The sequence below is a fragment of the Gobio gobio genome (assembly GCF_949357685.1).
Source record: "Gobio gobio genome assembly, chromosome: 6".
In the NCBI taxonomy this organism is placed as follows: Eukaryota; Metazoa; Chordata; class Actinopteri; order Cypriniformes; family Gobionidae; genus Gobio; species Gobio gobio.
Window position 1 is genome coordinate 8,271,402 of NC_137102.1, and position 26,544 is coordinate 8,297,945.

Consider the following 26,544-nt stretch of genomic DNA (forward strand, 5'->3'; position numbering starts at 1 on the left):
GGGGAGTAAACCGTTGTCAAAAGCATATGGCCAGAGTCTTAATGGGATGTAATGGGGATGAAAATGCAAAAGCAGGGCAGATGTCTTGAATGAGATGTTTAATGGAGAAAACAAGATGAACAGGTTGCAAGATTGCATCGTGTGACGCGTAAAACAAATGATATTACTTCAAATCTGATCGGATGTTTGGGCTGAGGTTTCTGCCGTTCTGATTCATTTCTGCTGGTTTCTGTTTTTGTAGATACTGTTGCTATGAGTTGTATGTAATCCCACAGGGACGATGCAGCAATTCCATTGGGTGCATTCACGAGAGACGAGACTCTTACACCATCGTATATGAACCTCGTGCTGAAAGATAGATATTTTGTATCATTTGATGCTCATGCAGATCCAGCATATTGCCATGCAAAACCACCTTGAATCATCAGTGCAAAGCATCTTGAGAAGAATTAGTTTCCGTGTGCCGCATCACCGATATGATCCACTGTAAGCCTCACGGTTGCCTTCTTGGTGAGAGACTGTCATAATGGATTGATATCTCTATGGAAACGGGAGCCTGTTAGCAGGCACAAGCATGATGTCATAGACAAATTAGGCATTCAGACATGTGTGGCTGAGCCCCAATAGAGAGATCTTCCTTTGTTGCAGGGCTTTCAGCGATTCTTGGCTGACATTAATTATGAACATTTGACAAATTTGATCAATTTATATCAATTTGCCCTTTTTTGGCTATTTGATATCTGCAGCCATGCCAGTGAAAAGACTTCAAATCTCTAAATTCACCTCAGTGGTTTCAGACAAAAGTCAGTGGGGAAGTACATTCAAGTTTGCTAATCCAAAAATGTAGCTTTTGTCACTTTAAATGAAAAAGCGCCACTAAGGAAATGAAATGGGATATAACCGCTTGTTGGCAACAATGGCTCTGGCTCTTCCACTGTTCAATTTGTTTAGTGTTTGACAATGAAATTGAGGTTGTGTTACGGGACTCTCCTGTATACTGTCTCGAGCCTTATCTGACAGGTAGAGTCAGGAGCCATTGTGAAAGGTGTTTTAGTAAAATTACAGTAAATATTCACTGAGCAGCGCAGGCCTGTTTCTAAGGTAACTGTGGCCTTGGAGTGATTGTAGCAATCATGTGACTTAATGCAATTAGACTCTTTTACCTGTTTCTCAGTAATGCCTTTTCTTATTCTTCCTTGTCCATTAAACACACAGCCAGTTAGCTTCTGTACGGTCTATTCAGTATGTTAAGAGTTTTTGCCATTTGCAAAATGCTTGTGAGTCATAAATCGGAGTACTCATTATATATTACATGTTCATTTGGATTAATGCATACGGTATAACTCCTCTAGCTGATGTATTGTGCTTCCAAGGCACAGGCAGTTCTTAGTGCTCAATTCAGTTTCCGCAAGTCTTTACGTGTTTAGTTATGATAAATTCTCTGCATATAATAACTTCACATTTGAATTTTCAATATTCCAAGTAAAAACACCACTTCAAAGAAAGTCAACAGTGCTTGATTTTAATGATATATGCCATGTACCCAAGATGAAATTACATGAATATTGCATCATTATTTTGTATAATGGCAGCATAAAAAGAAGATGTGCTCTTTTTCCTTTTAATGTTGACAGGGCAAGCCAGTGGTGAAATGGTGTTTACTTGGAATGTTGAACATTCAGATATTATTCAGTGATTATTAAATTAAGATGTTTAATATTAAACTATTAAAAAAGAGAATTCTCAGCAAAACATGTAGGCTTGCTGGAACGGCAATATATTTGTATACACTATTGTTCAAAAGTTTGGGGTTGGCAAGGTTTTTTATGTTTTTGAAAGAAGTCTCTGCTCATTCAGGCGCATTTATTTGATCAAAAAATGCTGTGAAAAAAAGTTATATAGTGAAATATAAAAAAATATATATATTAATATATTTTATTCTTGTGATGGGAAAGCTACATTTTAAGCAGACATTACTCCTGTCTTTAGTGTCACATTTTTTTTTTTTTTACAAATACAAGCAAACAACAATTAATATTTTTTTTCATTTGTAATTAAATCTGGCTATAATGTAACTTTTTGACAGTTATGAAATCATAAACCAAGTATAGCTTGAAAACGATGGCATAGAGGGCAACACTGATATGTAATATTCAGCCCATTATAAGTAATGCTTAAAGGTGCAGTGTGTAGTATTTATGAGGATCTAGTGACAGAAATGCAATATAATATACACGACTATGTATATCAGTGGTGTATAAAGACCTTATATAATGTACCTTTGTGTTTTTATTACCTTAGAATGAGCCATTTCTATCTACATACACCACGGGTCTCCTTACAGTGAAGTCATTTTGCGCCATCATGTTTCTACAGTAGCCCTAAACGGACAAACTTCTCTACAGAGCGCTAGTCACTCTCTGCTCTCTCCAACGACAACATTTTTGTCCTGTGTCGGCCACCATAGCTTCTCTGTGTGCTTCGAAAGGGAGGGGTGAGCAGTGAGTGATTGCAATTCGCAACCTCACCACTAGATGCCGCTAAAATGTACACACTGCTCCTTTAATAATTTACAACAGTATAAAAAACATCACAGACCAAATGTTTGTGATTGCAAGGCATAAAAATATAAGGTAAGTAAAATATAACGACAACTTTTTTTTTGAAGATTTTGTTAAAACACAGCAGCACTGATTTTTTTCTGATATCAGGATACTATTAATCAGAGGCAGATGGATGACCACGATTATTGTCAAAAAAAGTGTAATCCATCTTAACCTGCAGATGGGACTGGCATTAGTGGATGTTTTGGTCTGTTCTGCATGATCTCACTGGACCAAGAAATTAAAAGTATCTGTCAAGTAACTGTCATGTCACCAAATCTAATGTATAAATTAAACGTTTGTCAATACTTCTCCCTAAGGGAGCGATATGACCAAAATCTTATATCATGATATGAGCTTCTTTTTTTTATGGTAACGATATCACATTCACAAAAAAAGAAAAGAAAAGAAAAACCCTCAAGCTGTGTGAAGACAATTAAACTGTCTGTAATAAAATAAAAGCAAAGAAACTAATTACAAGTGTACAGGAATACAAACAAGAACAAAGACAAATGAAATAGACCTGCCTGAAAAACTTCAAGCACTAGAAATAAGAAATACTATAAATTGTATAGTAATCAAAGTAATCAAATGTATCAAAGTAATCAAAAACACTGCATAGTCTTCACTGTGTGAATTAAATATACATAGTTTCAAGAGCAGTGAGAGATTAATGACACAGGTGGCAGCAGGTTTATTAGGCTGAATGCGCAGATCAAATTTACTGTTACACGTGTGTTTTCTTTCTCAACTGTTTACGTTCACTTAAGACATAAATGACTAGGACACATAAGTAGTGGGCGACCGATATTAGTTTTTTAATGGCTGATGCCGATATCTTAGAGAGCAGGGTGACCGATGGCAGATATAAAGCAGATATATAATACATATATATATATATATATATATATATATATATAAATTTATATTTATTTTAATTATTGGGCCTATTTAATACATTCAAATCATATTACGGTATTTTTCCACAAAAAAAAGTAATTGTTTAAAAATATATGAATAAAAAGGAAGTAAACACTGTAGGTGCTCAGGGCACTCGGTAATCTGGTAAGTTTGTGTGCACTGATAATCATATTTGTTTCAAATACAGATAAGGTAGCACTGATCTTACATACAGCACTGTGTAAATTACATTAATATGACATAGTGCTCAACATATTTTAAAATCAAGGATTTGAAGTTTGTCGCGTCTCCAAGCTCTCCAGTCCGCATTCACTTCGCACGGAGCGACTGTCACGCACAGAAACACATTAATGCAGGAAGATCTCAAGGCTGGATTCCATTAAATCTGAAAGGATTGTGAAATTAAATGTTTATTGGATATTCAGAGATTTGTTTTAAAGCTACACTATGTAACTTTTCCGTCCACTAGAGGTCGCCTGTTCAAAACAAAAGCGTAGTTTGATGACGCCACGTTTGAGCGCAGAATCTCGGGACATGTGGTCTTCACCTCACAGCCGGTGGGAAACAGTAAGGATAGGACTCGGGCAGAAATCATGTTCATGGATGTGATTATTAACATTACTGTAGTCTGAAGCAGAGCAGGAGCGAGTGTTGTGGAGCTGAGCAAGGCCGCAGGAGCGATTGAAGAGCGGGACTGTTATTATGGCATAGTCGCTGGCAGGACTTTTATTATGACACGGTTGCCGGCGGCACTTCCTCTTCTCCAGTGCTGAGTGTGAGGTAACGCAGCTCTGTTTATCGTATTAGATATATCTGAGTGTGTTGAAAAGGAAGTTATGACGTTCGCTCGGCGGCTGCTTTGACACTTGTTCACAATGCAGTGAGAGTAAAGTGTTTCACTGAATAAAACCGGAGACCGAGGGTGACGCAGATATGACGCAATCGACAGGCGACTCCCTCACACGCATAGCTCACACGTCCCGGCTCCTTGGTTAAAATAGCAATTTTCTCACGATTTACAAATAGTTGAAAACATTTGGGATATTCTAAGTACTCAACTGAACAAAATATATAACACTGGCCTAGTGGTTTCTGGATGTTTTACTGCAAAAATCCTACATAGTTCACCTTTAACGATATAGATGTGTATTAGCTGAATGTTGACGTTAAATGAGAAAGTATTATAGCCTATTTTTTGCCTTTCCGTTGCTAATAATATAAAAACAAATGCTATACTTTTTCGCAAAACAGTTTACTTTCTTTGTTTAACAGGTCTATATAATAACATATTAGATTTTACTGTTTAAAGGGTAACTTCAGCGATTAGCATTAAGATTTGTATCAGTAGAAACCCGGTAGTATATTCAAATTATTGTACTTTCCCCCCTCATATCCCCCTGAGACGAGAGAATTATGCATTTTATTTCTGGAAAAAAGATTTTTGGGCCAGAGGCTAGAGACTTCAGCCAGTAGAAAGAGCTGTTCCGCATGTTATCAACCCACCCAGGGGTAGGATCTCACTCTCAGAATGTAAATGCGCTCGGCCGCTCTGGCATTCATAACGGATCAGTGCGGAGCAAAGTGAGTGTTTCAACTTTTCAATGAATTCCTATGAAAGTTAAGCTTCCATAGGCATGATCTGAAAACGTGCCAGACTGAACACACGGTGTGAATGAATGCCGAGCTTACCTCAGCTCTGCTCAGCTCTTCTCTCTCGTGATGAATGAAATCTGACTCCTGCTGCGTTTGTGCCATGACTTTCGTTCGGCTCACTCACACACTTTATTGAAAAGACGCATTCAGTTTTTAATTGTAGTGTCTATTCTCTAAACTGAACGAAATTATTTTATTACTATGAAAATCAAAACGACGGTGGGGGCGGTGTCATGGTGGGCAAGTGATAACCAGTGGCCGTGGCTTTGGGAGTGGCCTCGTTGGGCAGCGAAGCAAGTGCATTCTGGGAGTTGTTGTCTTTCATCTACATGAGACAAAAATACATTTTCTGTCTTTTCTCAGTCTAGAAGGCACCAAATTAAAAAATAATTTCACATTTCTACTGCATAAATGACCCAGTTTAAATACACATTCATCTTTCCAGCGCTGAAGTACCCCTTTAACAGAGTCCGTAAAATAATGAAGACAGACAAGAATGAGTTCTCAGGCATTTTCAGCACCACCTGTCAAAATAAAAGTCCCGCTTCTAACACATCGGCCAATCAGAAAGACGTATCGGCCGATGGCGATATTTTAAAAATGCCAAATATTGGCCGATATATCACCATGGTGACATATCGGTCGACCACTACACATAATATGTGTATTTAATCGTTCAAGCCCAATTAGAAGGCAAAAAGAACTCAGTTCAGTACTCAAGTGCTGTATGAGCAGCAGCTTCATGTGCAAGCGTCTCTCAGACAGCACAATAATTATTATTTATTACTTATTGTGCTTCAATGGTTAAAATCACTTGTTTTTAAACCGCAGTGCTTAAAACACATGCAAATGATAAGCTTCCATGATCACTCAGCACAGCAACATTATGTGAGCGTTACCGCGATAGAAATAAAGAGATAGAATCACCAAAATCTCCACCGGTTGACACATTTCTACCGGTTAATCATGTCTACCGGTATATCGCCCACGCCTACTTTTCCCATTTCGCATTGTACCTCACCAGCGACTAGCATTTGTTTGCACAGATCTTACTCTTCAGGTTTTTCTGATGGTATATTCTCTCTTCCTCACAAAGCAGATGCGTTCACAGCTGTGCCTGATGTGGTTGTGTAAAAAGGCTCTGTGTGCTGGTGCTCAAACTGTAGGTACACATTCGCACGTGAGCAGCCATTTTCTCTCTGTTCCTGCTGTGTGTGGACTGTTCTCTGGGGAAGCTTTAAATTTGGGTGGTTGAGTTTGAGAGGGGAGGCAATTGGCAAGGAGGAAGCTGAGGATGAAGAGAGTGATCTGAGAGAGCCAGAGCATTATCGTGGGATTTCATTACTTGAAATCCAAGGTTTTAAAAACTCACTAATTCACTTGGCGATGCATTTCTCTTTGAAACAGGAATTTTGATGGGCTTGTCCCTCTTTTTTTTTTTTTTTTAAATAGCTGTTATTCTTTAGTTACATCACTGTTGCAACAGTAGTTGGTTGCAGGTTGTATTAGGTAGGGATTATAGAGCATCTGTTTGCAGGATGGGTCAAATATTTCTGGTCGTTCAGTTTGGGATCAGTAACGGTATTTTTTTGTTTTGTTTTGTTGAAAGAAATCAATACCTTTATTTAGCTAGGACATGATCAAAAGTGACAGTAAAGACATACACAAAAATTGTTTTAAATAAATGCTGTTCTTTTGACGTTTCTATTCATCAAAGAATCCTGAAAAAAAATGAATCATAGTTTCGACAAAAATAACAGCACAACTGTTTTCAACATTAATAATAAATGGGTTTTTTTTAACACCAAAACAGCATATTAGAATGATTTCTGAAGGATCATGTGAATAATGGCTGCTAAAAAATCATCGCAGGAATACATTTTAAAGTATATTAATAGAAAACAGTTCTATTATGGAGTACATTAATGCATATATGACATCAAAGCGAACACACATGGACTAAATGCCACAAAACCTCATTTGTTTTTGAGTATTTTCTGAAGCTTATGTATACAAATCAAAGCATGTCAGAAATTGTGTTTGAAATCACAAACCTCGAGAGATGAGGAGACAAAAGTAGGTCAAAGAAGAGAGAGAGAGACAGAGATTCTTAATTAAATATGTCTAACAATTATTACATCACGACAAACAATCAAAGTGTAGATAAAGCACTTTGATTAGTATTATGACAGACGAAAAGTGCCGAACCACACATTTTGATGTAATTTTAACTGACAATCTGTCTTCGTGAAGGATTGCTGTAGTACACTGAAGCATGACAAAAGCCTTGCAGAGTTCATCTTGAATAAATCTCGATGCTATTGTTTTTGTTCACAGAAGTAATGCCAGTACCAGACCAGCCCTCTGACACAGAAAACTCCAGCATGTTGAGCCCGGTACTGAACGCCTCCAACGGAGATGGATCCGAGGCGGAGACCACCTCTGCCATCTTGGCCTCTGTTAAAGAACAGGTGGGTACTTTCTGTCACACTACGGTAAAGGTCTTCATTCTTACAGATTGTCTCTAATAGAAGGTTATGTTTCCCCCCACACTCATAGACTGAAGCTATATGGAAACATTCATTTTCCAACAGTTTAATTAGAAACTCTCTGAATCTTTATGTACCGTAAACAGTAATTACACAGTACCATACCAGTCCTCAGATGAACTGCATATGCCATCTGGGTTAAGGAGCCGCAAGGTTTGATGGGGTTTTGTGTGAGTCATTTCCATCATCTTTCATTTAGCGCCTTGTGTCTAAATTCACAGATACAAATGGTTTTTGATGGTCACCACACTGCAAATGTGCCGTTACGCCTCAGTATCACATGGTTTTGCGGACGAGTGGGAGGAGTGGATGTAGGTTTCGGGGCTGTGTGGTGTAAGAAATGTGAAATATTTGACACGGCATGTTGCAATCAGGTCTCCATGCTATGCTAGTCACTACGCCGCAGCCTATCTATAATAAAATTGGTCACCTGCTTGTCAGCAGATGGACAGCTTCCCAGACGTTGGCACAACTTTATGATAAACTGGCTTGATTATTCTGTCAGGAATAATGACAGGTGATTGTAATTGCTTATGCCCTCCTGTCATAAAAAAAAAAATCTGTCGTTTATGCGTTATAGTATTATCGCACGTCAGAATTTAGTATGCAATAATGTACAGTGTTTCTCACTTTCACTTTGCATATATATGTGTCTGTCTTGGCTGGAGGCCATTTTTGAGTCAAGACTATGTGTAGATAAAAATGGATCGTGACAAGCCCTTCGGTTCCTGCTAGCGTTTAGCTCACACTCACGCTTTTAACTATGGGACAGAAAAAAGCGACATGCTCTCAGGGTTGGAAATCTACACGGGGAGTGTTAAAGTAGGACACAGCCATCGGCTTCTGTGGGCCAGTCTAATAGCTCTCCTATCAGAGCGAGAAAAACTGTCTGCCATCTTTTTTTGATGCTTTTCACTGGAGGGTACTGGTGGACAGGGTCCATGTCGTGTGCAGTGTTTCTCTCTGAGAGAAAATTAAAAACGTAAAATGGTGTGATTTTCTTTGTTTTTTTTACTGTTTTTGAAAGAAAACAGACTTTTATTTAATCAAAAATGCATTAATATTGTGAAATATTATTACAATTTAAAATGTCTGTTTTGTATTTTAAAGAAATATTATGGCATTTAAAATGTTCCAAATATTGTTTTAGAAGTCCCCAACAACAGTTTTGCATGCATGCAATGACAAAAAAGACTTTAGTTTTCTTATAATATGCATTTATTTTTACCTGTTTTGACAGCGATTCTCAAATGATTCCTTTACTGATTCACTTTTCAAAACTCTGCCTTTACGTGACGCTAATCTGCGGTTATTGGTCCGATGACCCAGTCAGTTGTGATTGGTATAGTCTGTGCAGATATTTTCGGAAACGGAACGCCCATCACCATAAATGGTTTTCGGAACCTCTTAACTGGATTGAGGGCGCATTCGTCCTCAAGCTTTATTTGTTTAAATTAGCTCAAATGACTGTCAGATATAAGTAATTACCGTGTCAATCTATACATCATTTAAAAGATCTAAGAGTCAAGCTTCCATTTTTTACCTCTGTTTTATTCTCAAAGTCTTATAGTGACAGTAATTTGTTAATATGTGTCAGGAGTTATGAATATGAAAACCGCGTCGGTACCATTTGATTGTAATATGAGCCTCAGCTGATCTCATTCATAAAAAAACTCCTCTATTCTCCTCACAAAGACTCGCGACAAATCAACATCCCTCAGGGCTTTTAGTTCAAAAGTGTGCAGATGAGGAGAAATATTGATAGATTCTCATATGTCTGTGTCAAATTTCTAAACAGAGGAGTATTTTTTATTCAATACTTCCTCAAAATGCGCAGATGTAGCCTAATCTTGAGCGATTGAGTCTCTTATGTGTTGTTTTCAATTCATACTGGCAGCCGGAGGGCGCTCTGTGCACATGTAGTCCATATATGGTACAGACAGACGAAGAAGATACCATGTGCCATAATAGAAGTCCATAATAAAAGCTTCCTGAGATCGCGAAACATGCAAATAGAGACATTTGAAAAAAAGTTTGCTTTTGAGTCGCACTTCAGAACAGCGTCTCGTCGCCATGATGTTTTCTAGTTTTCACTGGCGTTTTGGAGCGCAATAAGTGGGCGTATCGTATTCAAATAACTTGACAAGTTGACGTCATCTAGTCAGAGAAAAAGCTTTGGTCTTCTAACGATTCTTAAAAATGACTCAGAGTCGACTCTTACTTTTGAAAGAAAAGAACTTTATATACGGTGCACTGTCATATTTCAAACTATGCAGGATGTTTTTGTTCACTTAGATCTATGTTACACACTACATGAAAGGTAAATTTCAAAATTCCATGATAGGTGCTCTTTAATATATTTTAAAGGAACACTCCACTTTTTTTGAAAATGGGCTCCTTTTACAAGTCCCCTAGAGTTAAATAGTTGAGTTTTACCGTTTTTGAATCCAAGCCGATCTTTGTATCTGGCGGTAGCACTTTTAGCATAGCTTAGCATACATCATTGATTCTAAACAGTCCATTACATCTCATTCAAAAAATGACCAAAGACACTTTCAATATTTTTCCTATTTAAAACTTGACTCTTCTACAGTTACATCGTGTGCTAAGACCAACTGAAAATGAAAAGTTGCGATTTTCTACGCCTATATAGCTAGGAACTACTTTCTCATTCCTGTGTAATAGTCGCGGATCTTCGCGGCCTTACCATGGCTGCAGCAGCGCAATGATTCGTTGGTATTCTGTGATACATGGTGGTAGTTACACCTTCGACTTACTATCACAGCCCTTTACAACACACAGAACCATGGCTAATCACACAGGTAAATCCACAACACAATTTGTCGGCTGCAAGCCTGAAACTTTCTCTGCAACACACAAACTTTGTGCCGGTCACATTGAAAGTTACCTAGCTGGGCTACTTTCAGGTGCTGTAATATCATTGTGCTGCAGCAGCCATGGTACGGCCGCGAAGATCCGCGACTATTACGCAGGAATGAGAAAGTAGTTCCTAGCCATATAGGCGTAGAAAATCACAACTTTTCATTTTCAGTTGGTCTTAGCACACGATGTAACTGTAGAAGAGTCAAGTTTTAAATAGGAAAAATATTGAAAGTGTCTTTGGTCATTTTTTGAATGAGATGCTAATGGACTGATTAGAATCAATGATGTATGCTAAGCTATGCTAAAAGTGCTACCGCCAGATACAAAGATCGGCTGAATGGATTCAAAAACGGTAAAACTCAACTATTTAACTCTAGGGGACTTGTAAAATGAGCCTATTTTCAAAAAAGTGGAGTGTTCCTTTAAAGGCGTCATGAATTGAGAAATCAACTTTTCATTCAGCCTTTGATATATAAAAGTTCATCGTGGTATAAGAAAATCCTGTATGTTTCGGAGCTGAAAACTTCCTTGTTAGTCAAAGAAAAGCTTTTATTGAAACCAGACCCAGAAAACGAGAGATCTCAGAATATGCCAACCCTTGACGTCATCGTGTGGTGAAACGTGTGGTTAAATGTGTGGTTGAACTTTAATTTGAATGAAGATCCAGCTCACGTGCGTTAAACATTGCACGTTTGTTCACTTCATTTCACCGTGGAATCGTTTGTAAACAAGACACAGGTCAGATTGAGATTAAAACACAATGCTGTGCCTTCTATAGTGGATCCGACAAGAACGGTGCAACACACTTATGTGAGTAAAACATGTTTTTTATATGTGATAGTATTACATTGTTACAGAACATGCTGATTTGTCTGCAGTGAAGTTTTGCTGATGCACGTGCTTGGCTTGTGTGTGTGTGTTAGTGATGCGCGGTTCGCAGATATATCCACCGATCGGGCGGGCCAAGTAATAAAAAATAACATTCATATTAATTGCGGGTGGATGAGAGATAAGTAATTGTGTTTGTTTGAAGACATTTTGCGAGCCCTGTGGGCGAATTCCGGTTTGGACTCCACATTGGACGTTTTCAAAACAATTCCCCACATGTACACTCTAAAAAAAAAAGGTTCTATATGGCACCAAAAATGGTTCTTGGCTTGTAATCATAGGGGAACCTTTTTAAGTGCTATATAGCACCAATTTGGTGCTTCAATGGTTCTTCAGAGGTTCTTCAGCGGTTCTTCACCGGTTCTTTGACTAAGGTGCTATATAGCACCGCTACCATATACAGAACATGTTAAGATATGGTGCTATATAGCACCAAAAGTGGTTCCTCTATGATTACGAGGAATAACCATTTTTGGTGCCATAAGCCCTATTCGCACGGGATTAGTATTATCTGGGGACCTTGTGTGATTTAGAAATGACTCCCCCACATCTGAATTTTGCGTGGCGCATTCGCACGGGATAAGCAAGCCTGTGATGTTACTCGAATTTATCTCCCGGATATGATGTCAAGACTTGTAAATGTTTTTTTCGTTATAGCTGTATGAAATTATAAACAGTCGTATCGATATCATTTTGATTGTTTTATAGTAATACAAATAATTTAGTTCAGTTAGAGAACAGACGCTACAATTAAAAACTAAACTGAGCAATAATAACAATATACGGCGGAAGATTCAGTTTCAAAGCTAAATGTAAAAACACCCATTTAAGCGAGTTTGTCATTGTACTGTTCTGTTTTTTTGTTTTAAGAACAACATTAAACACACCATTTAAGCAATTTACTCCCAAATTGGTGCTCATTCTAAAGTGAAAGTATAATCCGAGCGGCCGCACGGGAATTCATAATGGTGCGCATTTTATGCAGCCTAGCTCCATTCTTCGTGAAAGATTAAGATAAAAATGCGCACAGGAAACATAAACCTTGCAAATATTATATACGATTCGCCTAATCCTGGCCAAATCACAGAGATGGTGATTCGCAAAGGACTTATATTATCACAGTACCTTGGTGTTTGGCGAAATATGGTAGGTAATTTACGGGGGAATTTTTACTTTACATAATACAAACATGGCCGATTCGCACGTGATTAAGATCACAGACATTCTCTGCAATTATTACAAATCACCAGAGGTCCCCAGATAATACTAATCCCGTGCGAATAGGGCTATATAGAACCTTTTTTTTTTTTGAGTGTACTGAAGGGGAGCCAAAACAAATTTTTTATGCAAATCTGTTATCCAATCATAGCAGTGGGCGTTTGCTTCCAAGTCTTCTAAAAACCGAGTTTTCCAGGAGAGAGCCTCAAAACCAGGGTAGAAAATAGCCTATTACTTATTCATTATGATGTTTTTGAATGTAAAAACCACGCAAACCTCATAAGTTGACCTCAGACAACAGTATAACATTTTTTTAAAAGCCAGTTCATGACCCCTTTAAAATGTAATTTATTTATGTGATGGCAAAGCTGATTTTTTTTTAGCAGTCATTACTCCAGTCTTCAGTGTCACATGATCCATTAAATCATTCTAATTATGCTGATTTGCTGCTGCCTTATATTTTTATGGAAACTGTGACTGATGAATATAAACAGAACAGCATTTTTTTAAATGGAAATCTTTCATATCATTATAAATGTATTTACTGTCACTTTTGATCAATTGAATGTGTCCTTTCTTTATAAAAGTGTTAATTTATTTTAAAGAAAGAAATCGTACTGATCCGAAACTTTTGAACCATGATTTGCTACTCTCTACCAAGGGATAGTATTTTAGCAAGAAAAAAAAAAAAACCTGTTAGGCTTCCATAGTTTTTGGATTGGACAGTCTGCAGAGTATGGAAGCCCGTTTCTGGCACTAAATAAAAAATATATAAAGAGTAATTGCGACTTTTTATCTCAGAATTCTGACTTTTTTTTCTCACAATTGCGTATTATAATGTCACAATTCTGACTTTTTTTCTCACAATTGCATGATATAAAGTCATAATTCTGAGATATAAACTCACAATTGCGTGATATAAAGTCATAATTCTGAGATATAAACTCACAATTGCGTGATATAAAGTCATAATTCTGAGATATAAACTCACAATTGCGTGATATAAAGTCATAATTCTGAGATATAAACTCACAATTGCATGATATAAAGTCATAATTATGACTTTTTTTCACAATTGCGAGTTATAAAGTCACAAATCTGAGATATAAACTTGCAATTGGTGACATAAAGTCACAATTCGGACTTTAAAACTCGCAATTGTGAGTTTATATCACGCAATTGTGAGTTTATATCTCAGAATTATGACTTTATATCACGCAATTGTGAGGAAAAAAAGTCCCAATTACTCTTTTCATTTTTTTTATTTAGTGGCAGAAACGGGCTGAGCAGAGAGCAATGGCCATTAAAAAATTGTTCCTTTTGCTTATTGTGATCAAATGCATTTATTTTGCATATATTTAGACAGAGATCTTGCTTGCTATTGCTAATCAGTGGTAGGTTGAATTAGCAGACAGGGCATTCATTTTATATTTTTTATATTATTGGACACAAATTTGTAGTACAAAATAAATCATCATTATTTTTTTAAAAAATGTTTGGCCAAATGAGAAACATTTTACATGTTCTAAAATTTATTATAGTCATGTTTAAGCATCTCTGGTTCTTGATACTATTATCAAGTGCAGCATGACACTGGAAATAAATGTTTATCATTCTGCCACTGCTTGTCTACTCGCTCATATTATGATAAATCACCATTTTTTTTTTGTCCTCCACTAGATGGCAATCTCCCATTTTGGAGGCATTTGGTAAAAGGGGTTTAGACAAAGGTCATGAGGCAAAATTCACAGAATAAACTGAACTGTTGATCTAAAACCAGTGTAGATTATAAAGACAAAGGATGCTCTGTAGCACTGAAGACCTGTCTCCCCCTCTGCTGTGCATAAAAACAATGTACCAAAATGCCTGGCAAAATGTCCAGGTCTCTTGTATGTGTGCTTTGTGCGCAGTTTTCAAGGTTGCACGTGCAAGCAGAACACAGTCTCTCCTGTGTACGACTCTCTTTCATTAGAATTCTCCTGTATCACTTGTGCTAAACAGAATCACATGCACTGGTCAGTCAGCAAGCGAGAGCATGTTTAACAACTTGGACTTATATGTAAGTCTGTATCGGAAGAATTGGAGTAGGCGCTGTATCGGCACTATAAGGTCGCTGAGTGTGATTTCTTCTAATGAACACTTTCTTTTAATATTTTTATTTGAGTGTCACTTTCTCAGACTACGTTGATATAGTGATTACACTAGTCATATTTATTTATAAAGTACAGACATTCTACGTTAATTAATTTTCAGAAGAGCTGCTGTTAAGCTCAGCTTGTGGTTGTTCTCTCTTTTTATTCATTTAATTTGGTGTTAATTAAAGAAATTCATCTTACTGTTGTTTAATTGACACAGTAACTAATAAAAAAGAGCCACAGGCATATAAAGATTTATTATGAGCATGGCAAGGTTTCTTTGGGGAAAGTGTCAGTGTTTGTTAGGGGTAGTAAAGCTGAGGTCGAATATTTCTTCCCATTTAATTCTAACTCTGCATTTTTGGTCTTTTATTTTAGGGAAAGTATGTTAATCAGCTCATTATATCTCCATCCGATAGGAGTGATTTACTTTAGCCAGAAGTGAAGTCATTTAGAATTTCCTCAGTCACATAATTAATGCCACATATTCAATCAAAAAAAGCTTTTAATTACTTGTAATATCCATAAATGTGTTGAGTTTGTTTTGAGAAACGAGGAAATTATTAACAAAAGGATTGTTTAAGGGCGTTTTCACACCTATAGGTAGTTTGTTTTGTTCCGAAACTGCATTTTCTTCTTGGTTAGGTTCACTTTCATGAGGCAAACTTTCAAATGACCAAAAATGTGTTCAAGCAAGTCACATGCGAGAACAACTGTCCTCTTATTGGTCAGAGTTTCCTCTGTGTCATCCATTAAGATGATTGTCAACTTCACCCCATGAGCTTATTGTGGCTTTATTTGTAACTGTTGAGATTTCAACCAAAATATCTTCATTTGTGTTCTGAAGATGAACGGAGGTCTGACGGGTGTTGAACCACATGAGGGTAAGTAATTAATGACAGAATTTTCATTTTTGGGTGAACTAACCCTTTAAGATAAAGTGGTAACTTATGTGCTCTCTCACATAATCAGACACTAATGCTTTTTATATAGCACATTATGAATTATAATAACATTTGGTATTATAATTATCATTGGTCTGTTTTCACACCTCAAGCAAACCGTCCCAGAGTTCGTTTGCAATCTGGCCGAGACCACATTGTTTTAGTGTGGATCCGAGTGCAAGTTCACATGTGCCATGTTCACTTATGCCAAGGGAGAAAAAAACGCACCAGGTTCCGAAACAAGCGCTCAGGAGTGTGTGAAGCACCCTAAGTTTATTTGAAGTTCTTTTGAATACCTTCATTTTTGCTGGAATTTGCAACCAGGAATATATGTACTTCCTCTTTACATTTTCCAGAGCAAACCAGTTCATTTGAGTCATTCCTGTCTGTTTAGCAACACTGTCTGGTGCTCAGTCGGTGTGGTCAGGCTGCGGAGTGGTTCTGGACTCATTAAACTCTGTGAAATTATAGAAATTGGGTTAACTCCTTAAAGGAACTCGTGAGGCGAACCCCAAGTGACATTTTGCAATCAAATGGACCAATGAAGAAACTTAAATGTCAATCTTTGTCCACAGGGCGCAATTAGGCATTTAGGCCAGAAGAACACATTCAGCTCTTGAAGCAGTCAAATCAATTTCTCTGTCCCTTGGATGTTTATGTCTAAACAAATAGGTTTAATTTCATTTTCTGGAGTTAATATGTTAGATAATGGGAATACATTCCTGTTTCTCGTTCATTTTGCATTCCCTTATGAAATAAGTAGGAGCAGAAAAACAACAGCAATACTTTGAATGCTAAAGAATAACCATTTTGGGTCCAGGTGACATGTCTGCCATCCTGCTCTGCTCACTGAGTGCTTTTCTGTCTGTACAGAGCGCTATATTTAACCAACTTTTGTGACAAGTGGAAAGTGGAGGCTACTCGCCGCTCGGGGAGCCTGTCCATTGCAGGCTACTGAGGCAGAACAGCCTGTTAGGATCCCTAGAGGAAGCACAAAGCTTAGCATTGCTCAGTGGAACTGTGCTTTTTTTTTTACAGCCTGCACCCGCAAAAAACACCTCTTTCTCTCTGGTGTTCTATCCTTTCAATAAGACCCCGCGTCTCCCCCCTTCTCCTCTTCAGAGTGGAGCACAGATGGCGTCAGAAAGAGGGGAAGAGTTTAGGAGGAGGCGGAAGAGTGACTGGAGGGCAGTGGTATTTGGCTGGCTGGCTGGTGGGAGGGACCCTTTGTGATGCAATGTTGCATAAATAATGCCAAAGGGGCTCTAAATTCACTGTTGCCATGACGACCTTTGTGCCTGACTGCACTCCACTTTTTGCTTTCCCGCTGGAAGGCAGTCACTACCACTCTAGTAGTTTCTCTAATGACTTTACTCTCTTGATAAGCAGAGATGAACACAGTCTAGTGGGATAGTGATGCGCCAGCACTGCTCGTTCTCAGCGCAGACGGCCTCTGGAGTATGGTACATGTGCCGGTAAGAGCGCTGTTATCTTATTCGTGAAGGCAACAGGTGTTTTATTGTGGGTAGATGGAAAGCTGGAGCAGTTTTGTTGTTGTTGATGGGTAGATTTTTAGAGTCTAATCAGTTGTTGTTCTCTGTTTGTGGCTCCATCGTGAACTTGTTGACGTGAAATAAGAAAGGTCATAGATTATGCTTGTTAGAGTCGTAATTGCAGAGTTGAAATGAGCATGCTTTTTCGGTGGAAGAGCTATCGCTTAGCGGCTTTCCTGTTTGATGCAAGTGCACCGAGATGCGTCTGCCATAAAGTAATTCATTGAGATCCTAGACGTGATGATTGTTGAAAGGTGTTTGAATGCTGCGGTCAGCGCCTCTTTAGTCACATGGTCCATAGAGCTCTCTTTAACACTCGTATTTTTGTAGCCTTCATCTGGGTTTGTGCCCAAAATAGCAGGTGAGATGCGTTCTGGAGCCCTCTTAGCGTTAAGCGCTCTAGGGAGAGAGTCTTTGACCTTGTGGCTGAGTGAACTCATTTCAGCCTTGTCACAAAAGAAGTGGGACCGTTGCATTGACTGTCGTAGCCCCGGGCTCGGGCACATAGTGCAGTGTTTCGGACTGGATTTTCACAGTGATTACTTTAAAGAGGAGCTCTGGGATTTCATCTCTGATTTAGCATCGACAAGTTTGTCATTAAATGTTAAGCAGTGCATATCTAATTTAGAGTGGAGAGGGAGTGATGTATAGAGCTGGAATGGTCCAGTGACTATCAAAGTTCAGAATACTGCCTTTGGATGTCTGGAGAAACTGTAGAGTAGTTAAAAGCACAATAATACGATTCTTGATACTAAATTCACTAGAACAATATTATATATTTTGTTGACTTGTGTACTTACATTAACCCAAAAGTTTCCAAGAATATTTAAATCCAGAGAAATAAGCAATTTTAACCAGGACCGTGTCCGTGCGTCGCCTGTGAATGACATCATACCCACGTTACCCTCGATTTCTGGTTTTATTTTGTAGAAACCATGGAAGCACCAATGGAAGAGAACTGAAAAAGCATACTCAAGTAAAAGGACCGTTACTTGTCAAAAAATGTAGTGCTAGTAGAGTAAAAGTACCTGTCCTAAGAAGTAGTTTAAAAGTACTCAAGAGTAGTGAGTATTATGCTATGAATATTATTGCACCTTATACCCTGCAAATTAAAAATGTAGCTTACTCTTTTATGGATGATTCTCAGATTCTCAAAAAAAACAGATCACCGACAGTATTTCAGTATTTCAATATTTCTCCAAGTTTTATTTTTGACTGCTAGCACTAAAAATACAGCCATGTAATATTTGAGAAGGCAACCAATAATTTGGTAACATTTATGACAACCATTCTGTAGAGGTTTTCTTGCGGTTAGGTTGCAAAGCGTTGTACATTAAGAAAAGCTTTAATTTCAATGTTTTCTCTGTAAAAAGAATACACTTCAGAAATCAGAATCGAGTAACTAACAATTTTCACCACTGATTATTTTTGCTTGCAATTAAAAACAAAACTGATTTAAATATAAATCTGATGTTTTATTAAAGTTATTTGCTATATACTGTACATGGACTACAATTTAAAATCACCATGTGAGAACACATTACATTTAAATATGCACTTCAATAAGCTGACAGAAAGCAGGTTAATGCGTTTACATGCGATTTGACGGGAATCACACGCGTGACGCATGGAGTCACAGGACTGATTATTCATCTTAGCCAACCACTTTGACAGGAAAAAAATAAACATATAATGTAGCGACGCCAGGTTTAGGGAAAATAGCCCAGTAAAAATACAGATACAGCACTTAAAATGTACTCAAGTAAAAGTACACTGTTTTTAAACTACTTAATAAAGTACAATTCCTGAGAAAAACTACTCAATTACAGTAACGAGAGTATTTGTAATTTGTTAATTTACACCACTGCCAAAGAGTCGATGCTTCAATATATGATGTGTTTTATTAGAAAGGTGAGCAACTGTTTCGATACATTCACCGACAGAAAACGAATCATTGTTATATAGCTCAACACAGTTAGTCTTATTGTTTAAATCTCGTTTTCTTGATTTACCGCAAGTATGGTGTTTTACCATGCCTAATATCCATCTAGCTTTCTGCAGTGTGCAACAAGTGTCTCAGACGCTGAGCGAATGCACAGAGTAGCATTATAGCATAACTTTCAACTCACTCAAATGTATCTAATATGATAAAACAGTGTTGTTAATAAATCTTTAATACATTAGCTCATCCATGAATATGATTTCTGCCCGTGTCCCGTATGATTCTTTTCCACCGGCTGTAGAGGTAAAGACTAGCCTGGTCCTACCAGACTCTCGTACATTTCATTTGTACAGACAGTCTGGCCACTCTCCATTGACAAGCGTTTACTTCCTTGAAGGCGGGTGCTCTGTTGAAGTTTAAAACTATTGGATCTGCCCAGAGCCACTCTGGATCTGCCGTAACCAATCGCTAACGTTTGGTCGTGACGTATGTCATGCGCCAGAACCGGCCGAAAACCAAGTAGGCTGTAAACAACAACCATCCTCCATTGGAATGAGCAGAGGAGTGTGTGAAGATGTCTGTCAACGAGAGCGAGATTCCGCGAAATCAAGGCGTCATCAAGCTATGCATTTGTTTTGAACAAGTGACCTCTAGCGGCGGAAATTACATATTGTGCCTTTAAAGTCCTCATGAAATCAAAATTGATCTTATTTACTTTGTTAGCACACATTACTGCTTTTTGGGTGAACAATTAATCAGTGCAAGTTAAGGCGAGACACGGCAGGTGAAAACATCGTTTTTTCATGCAGTGGTCAATTTTGAGATTTTGGGCCAGTTTGCTCCCTTAACATGTAAGCTTTCATGTCAAAATAAAAAAAAATGTCAACATTACAAATTAAGTTGGTTATTTCATTATATTTTGTCACCGTGCGCCTTTAGATTTCTTCCCGAAATCATCAAAAGTTATTCTAGCGCAATCTCTCGTGCCGTCTCCATTCACAGAAACATGTCATGCTTGGTCTCATTATAAAGCTCGCAGTCTCACACACAGCACTGTCTAATCCAAATATGGATATTTCCTTTGTAGAACTAACCAACCGCGAAAGTTTGCAGCCGAACACCACATCTGATTGGTCGATGTGAATTTCTCACGCGCTGCCGCTTGCTTGTGTATTCTCTGCTGGAGAGAAAGTGCAGACAACGCTGAAATCGGCTCATAAACGCTCACAGAAAAGACCAAGTAGCAAGAGCAAGTAAAAAGAAAGTAAACAACAACAGATTAGACGACGAAACCCCGTCAGAATTAGATTCAGATAGTTATAGATGGACCAATACAACAAACAGGGACAGTTCGTCTGCAGTTTTTGTGACTGGTGTTTGTTAAGGTAGTTCTCTTAAGGTAGTTCTCTAATAGCTATTGCTATTAATAATTTATTCATTTATCAATTTCCACGTGTTTTAAATATTATACACTACTGATATTAATTAACTGAATATATATTTTGTTTGTAGGTTGGGGGTTTTATAGAAATGTATGCAGTTATACAGTATAAAACTTTAAAGGCCGTTTTCTCAGAATTAGTTTTTTCTCACACTCAGAGTCAGATATATCCACTTCAGGAGCACCTGCAAGCACCATCTTTAGCAGTCTTATACTGAACTATATTCTGAAGGCTTTTATAGAGGGATTTGTTGATATATCATTCCTATCCTGAGTTATAGGTCACTCCAAAAAACATGGTGAAAATTGATTTTTTAAGGCTATTGTCAGTATTCTCTAATTTACTAAAGCACAAAATAAGATATCCAGAATCCCCTCTGTAAAAGCCCTCTCATCTAACATGTCAACAAATAGAACCAAGAATTTTAAACATGGTCCTTTCCAATTTCCAGATTTTGTTTTTGGAAAAGTATGCAAATGAGCGTATATTTAAGTATATAAGGCCTCATTTGCATATTAAAACATTAATTTTCACAAAACTTGTAATACATTTTTTTCTTATGTTTATGCCAGTAATAAACTGGAGAAGTTTCACAGTGTTATCTTGTAATAAAAAAAAAATTCCCTATTCACCTGTAGTGTCTCGCCTTAATACACAGAAAAAAATTGTTTGCCGTGGTAAAATCTAAATCTGAAAATATGGTCTGGAATGGCGTTCCCTTTCCGATGACGGCTGTTTGACGGCTTTGAATATCCTTAACCACTCCCCTCCAACCGTTAGTCTGCTATGAGCGAGAGATAGAGAGGAGGAACACTGAAGTAAAACCCTGCCCTCTATTCAATATTCAGTTTCACTTGGAAATACGCCACAGCACTGAAATAAAATCAGTCGCAACTTCCAGTTCACTGGGACTTTAAAGAGAATGTTTCATTTATGGTACTATGCAACCAATTAACTCATTTTGGCCAGGGATCAGAGTTCAGTATATATACACACCACTGTTCAAAAGTTCGAGGTCAGTAAGTTACTATTATTTTTATTCAGCAAGGAAGGTTAAAGTTGAATTAAAGTTATCAAAGGTCAGATACATTTATTATGATACAAAATATTTCTATTTCAAATAAATGCTGTTGTTTTGAGCTTGTTATTCATCAAAAGATCCTGAAAAATATATCATGGTTTCCACCAAAAAAATATTAAGCAACACTACTGTTTATAACAGTTATAACATATTAAAATGATCTCTGAAGGATCATGTGACCCTGAAGCTGATAATTCAGCTTTGCCATCACAGGAATAAATTGCATTTTAAAATATATTAAAATAGAAAACTTAAAAAAGTTTATTTAGTCAAATAAACGAAGCCTTGGTGAGCTTTAGAGCTTATGAGCTTTCAAATATTATGGACCCCAACCTTTTTAACAGTAGTGTTTTTTATTAGTATTAATTAAACATGTTTTTTTTTTCTCCTTGCAGCATCATATAAATGCTTGTTTTAGTCTATTTGTGAAGCTGTACCTGTCACTAAGGATGACAAATCAAGATTTTGTTCATAAAATATTTGTTTTAGTGGTTTTACAAGGAGCATTCCACATGCATTTTGCCACATCGATTCCTGGAGAGAGAAAAAAATAAAGACCTTTAGCAGGTGGTTTGTACGCTTTGGGTTTCAATTGCCTGTGTTGCTTATATCATCAAGGATCTGACATTCTAATAGTTTGACTATGTTTTAAATTGCAGTTCCTACATTTTTGTGTATGCCAAAATGTTTGAAGAATGCAAACAAATATGGAAAGAAAAGCCCTGACAGTCCCCCACAGTCTCTCTATATCCTCCACTCACACACACATGCACGCACACACACACACACACACACACACAAACCCTACCCATCATAGAAAACTTTCTGCTTTTTATATTTAAAAAAAACATAATTTAGTTTATAGATGTTTTCCTCATGGGGACCAACAAATGTCCACAAGGACAAGGATTTCGGATATTGCCATCTTTGTGGGGACATTTTGTGGCCATAACATAGGGTTGACCAGCATCACACACACACACACACACACACACACACACACACACACACACACACACACTCACTCGCACACACTCTCTGTAGTAGTTACTAGAGCATGTGTAAGTGCATTTGTGATACATGCTACAGACAGAATCAATTCCATAATTCCTTTAGGGCTTTACACATATGCTCGGACTGCTTTATGTGTGCAGGAGCTGCAATTTGAGCGACTGACGAGAGAGTTGGAGGCTGAGAGGCAGATCGTTGCCACCCAGCTGGAGAGATGCAAGCTGGGATCTGAGACCGGAAGCATGAGCAGCATCAGGTGGGTCTAGTGGAGTGACACCTCTCAGTTACTCAATCTGTCTCACCCCACAATCACCGCTAAATCCATCTATCTTTCACATGCCTCAATCTCTCCTAGGTCTACACCGTCAAAATTGTCATTAAATCATCAAATGCCATTCTCCCCTGTGAAATCTTTTGCTGTCCTTTCCCAGCTTATTCCATCATGAATATTTTAATGTATCCACATTCAGAGGAGACTCAGATCTTAACTCTCCCTCTTTAAGTAAACTCTTTCAATACTGCTAAGTAAACAAAGTGTTATGTTGTCACAAGCTTTGAATTCAGCCTGTAATTAAAATCTCAACAGTAAACGAGAACAGATTCTATAATAAAACAGACTTTATGGATTATATGCAATCAGTTTGACCCTTCAGAGGCTGATAAGTGCTTCTAATCACTGTTTACAGCGAATGTTCAAATTGAATTGAATGGCCTCATTGTATTGTCCTCTTGTTGTTGCTGTGGAGAATATTTTGTGTTTATTCATCGAGCCTGAAAACTCAATAAATCAAATGTCCTTCAGCTGTTCAGTCAGTAAGACTCCCACGTTGCTGGCTTTGTCAGTGAGATTCTGTTGTCCGGGATGATATCAGGTTTAAAGTTATATATCATTGGTATTAGTATCTCTACTGTCAGTAGCTATGTTTCCATCCAAAATTGTGAATTTAGCTTGTGCGCATAATTGGAATATCGCATAAAAACTTTTGCGAATAAAGCACCGTTTCCATCCAAAAAGAGAACAAATCGTCACGTCCCGATAAACTTCCGTTAAATAGTACTAACAAAAATGGAAGCTGCTGCAGGAGAAAAAGCCAAGACATTGTATAATTTTGTAGGCCTATATAATAAATTACTTGTGCTTCAGGGCACGCAGACGAAAATAAGTTATCTTGCTTTCGTGTGAGACAGTTCTGGGAGATAATTAAACTGATCCACCTTGACGACAGACTTTGCTCAGGTATTTCAGAATGACCAATACAGCATTTCAGATTCTGTGCAACGAGATCGGTCCGCTGTTTAATCCAGTTATGCCATCCCATCGCAAAGTCACGTCTTTTTTAATGCGCATTGAGGAATTTATTCGGTAAATGTGTTTCCATCGTAGTTTATGCTCATGTTTTCTTATCAGATAACAAGTCTATCCGACTCAATTGAATGCATATGTTTTTTATGCACATTTTTAGAATTTATGCGCATTTTTTGCGTTTCCATTCAGCATTTTTTATACAATATCCCAAAATGTGCATAAAAATAGGTGGATGGCAACATAGCTAGTGTGAGCAGGGCACTGGAGACCTCAACCATGGGGACCACAAACCCCAGTACATAACCCGTTTCCATCCACTGAGCCGAAGAGAACAAAATCGTCACTTCCTGATAAACTGGCGCTAAATATCACTATGAAAAATGGTAGCTGCTGCAGAGTGAGAAACCACTGTAATAATGTAATAATTTTGTATATAATAAATTACTTGCGCCTCGGTGCTCGCAGACGAAAAGCAATAAAGTTATCTTTCAGAGGTGGATGGATGTCTGCTGTTTGGAAACACAGTCGTGTAAGACAGTTCTGTATATATATATAATATAATATATAATAATATACATAAAGTACTTCAAGGTGTATCACAAGTCATTTTTGCAAGTTCCCCCCGAAGCCCTTTTTTTCACACAGCTTTTCAGTCTCTCCCACATTAAGACGAGTTGAGTAAAGAAGAGCGGAGAGACAAAGTCAATGACGTTGTGGATGTCAGCCAGACCATCAAGTGCTTTTTCATCGAGACCTATACGATGATTTATATATATATATTGTATATATATATACTGTATATATATACAGTACTGTGCAAAAGTCTGAGGAAAAAATGAAAAAAAGGGTATAAGCCAGTTATGTATATATTTTGCTGTATAGTGTATCAGTTGGAAATATCAGTTATATTCATATTTTTCTGAAATATCACCAACGTCTATCCAAGGCGCTTGAAGAGCTGAAAAAGCTACAGTACTGTAGAAAGTTCTAGGTACTTGTGTAAAAATGCTGTAAAGTGAGGATGCTTTTCAAAAAATAGATTTGATTTCTCAATTAACTTCCATTAACTAAGTCAAATCAATATAAAGGGTGTGACCACACTTTGCATTTAAAACAGCTTTTGTCCAGGTACACTTGCACATACTGTAGTTTTTCAGGTAGCTTTGCAAGAAGGTTTCTTCAAGCGTCTTGGAGACGTTGCCGCAGTTTGTCTCAGTTTTTCTTCATGTAGCCACAGACAGACTCAATGATGGATCAGATCTCTATGTGGAGCAAATCTCACTGGATTATTACAATGAATGGCAAAAGGAATGTTTGGAAATGTAAACTGATATATCCTACGGAGACACTACAGCTAAATATAAAAATAACTGGCTTAAAATAATTTTGTTTGGTGAAAATACTAACGTGCCTAAGACTTTTCCACAGTACTGTGTATGTACAGTATGTATATATATCAAGCGGCAACCTCCCCAGTTTCCCTTGAGGCCAATACGGAAGTGACTTAAACTGCAGTTCATCGACTGGCCACTAGAGACAGGCTCCAGAAGGAGCAGAATCTCATTGAGCTCCATGTTAAAATGCCCAACTTTACAGCAGAAAAAAACATGTTTACAGTCTGGGACAAATTGTGGTTTTGGTCTAAATTTGCCCTTCATGACAACTGTGAGGGGGTGGATTTTTTTAATAACTAATTCGTTAACATTAATGAGATTTAAAGTTCTGCATAAATAAGGGCGTGGCCACTTTGAGTAGCCATTTGTCTGCTGTCTGTTAGTCATCACGTCACCTCAGCTCCACCCACGTCCCGCCCCTTTGCCCATTTTCTGTTATCCGGGAGTGATGCACTGACAAGACTTTAAGGCTTCAAAACTGCTCTTCAGAACCCTATGGATGACGTCACGGACACTACGTCCATTTTTTTTACAGTCTATGATATATATACACATACTGTACATACACAGTACTGTGGAAAATTTAAAGGGTTAGTTCACCCAAAAATGAAAATTATGTCATTAATTACTTACCCTCATGTCGTTCGACACCCGTAAGACCTCCGTTCATCTTCGGAACACAAATGAAGATATTTTAGTTGAAATCTGATGGCTCTGAAAGGCCTCCATTGGCACAATGCAGTGTTCACTCACAAGACCCTTAAAAGGTACTAAAGACGTCGTTACAAAGTCCATCTGACTACAGTGGTTCTACAATAACTTTATGGAGTGACGAGAATAGTTTTTGTGCGCAAAAAAACCCTAAATAACGACTTATATAGTGATGACGATTTCAAAACACTGCATCATGAAGCTTCGAAGCGTTATGAATCAGTGAGTCGATTCAGCGGTTTGGATCGCCAAAGTCACGCGATTTCAGCAGTTTGGCGGTTTGACCCGGGATCCGAATCATGATTCGACT

At 37.7% G+C, this 26,544-nt stretch overlaps 2 protein-coding genes across 4 annotated transcripts in view; one reads left to right on the plus strand and one right to left on the minus strand.

Annotated features, from left to right (window-relative positions):
* LOC307128076 (retinol dehydrogenase 12) overlaps positions 1-26,544 on the minus strand; it is an 83,751-nt gene that overhangs the window by 34,414 nt on the left and 22,793 nt on the right. The gene's annotated exons all lie outside the window — the stretch shown is intronic.
* The window catches only part of ctnnd2b (catenin (cadherin-associated protein), delta 2b), a gene marked incomplete at its 5' end in the record, with an annotated part of 123,739 nt that overhangs the window by 11,719 nt on the left and 85,476 nt on the right, over positions 1-26,544 (plus strand). The window contains 2 exons of one of the 2 annotated variants that reach the window (XM_079819666.1): positions 7,515-7,648; positions 22,967-23,079. In XM_079819666.1, the coding sequence (XP_079675792.1) occupies positions 7,520-7,648; positions 22,967-23,079 (242 nt within the window). Of the gene's footprint in view, positions 1-7,514; positions 7,649-22,966; positions 23,080-26,544 lie in introns of those variants that run through there. The other variant, XM_079819667.1, reaches the window with a different exon arrangement.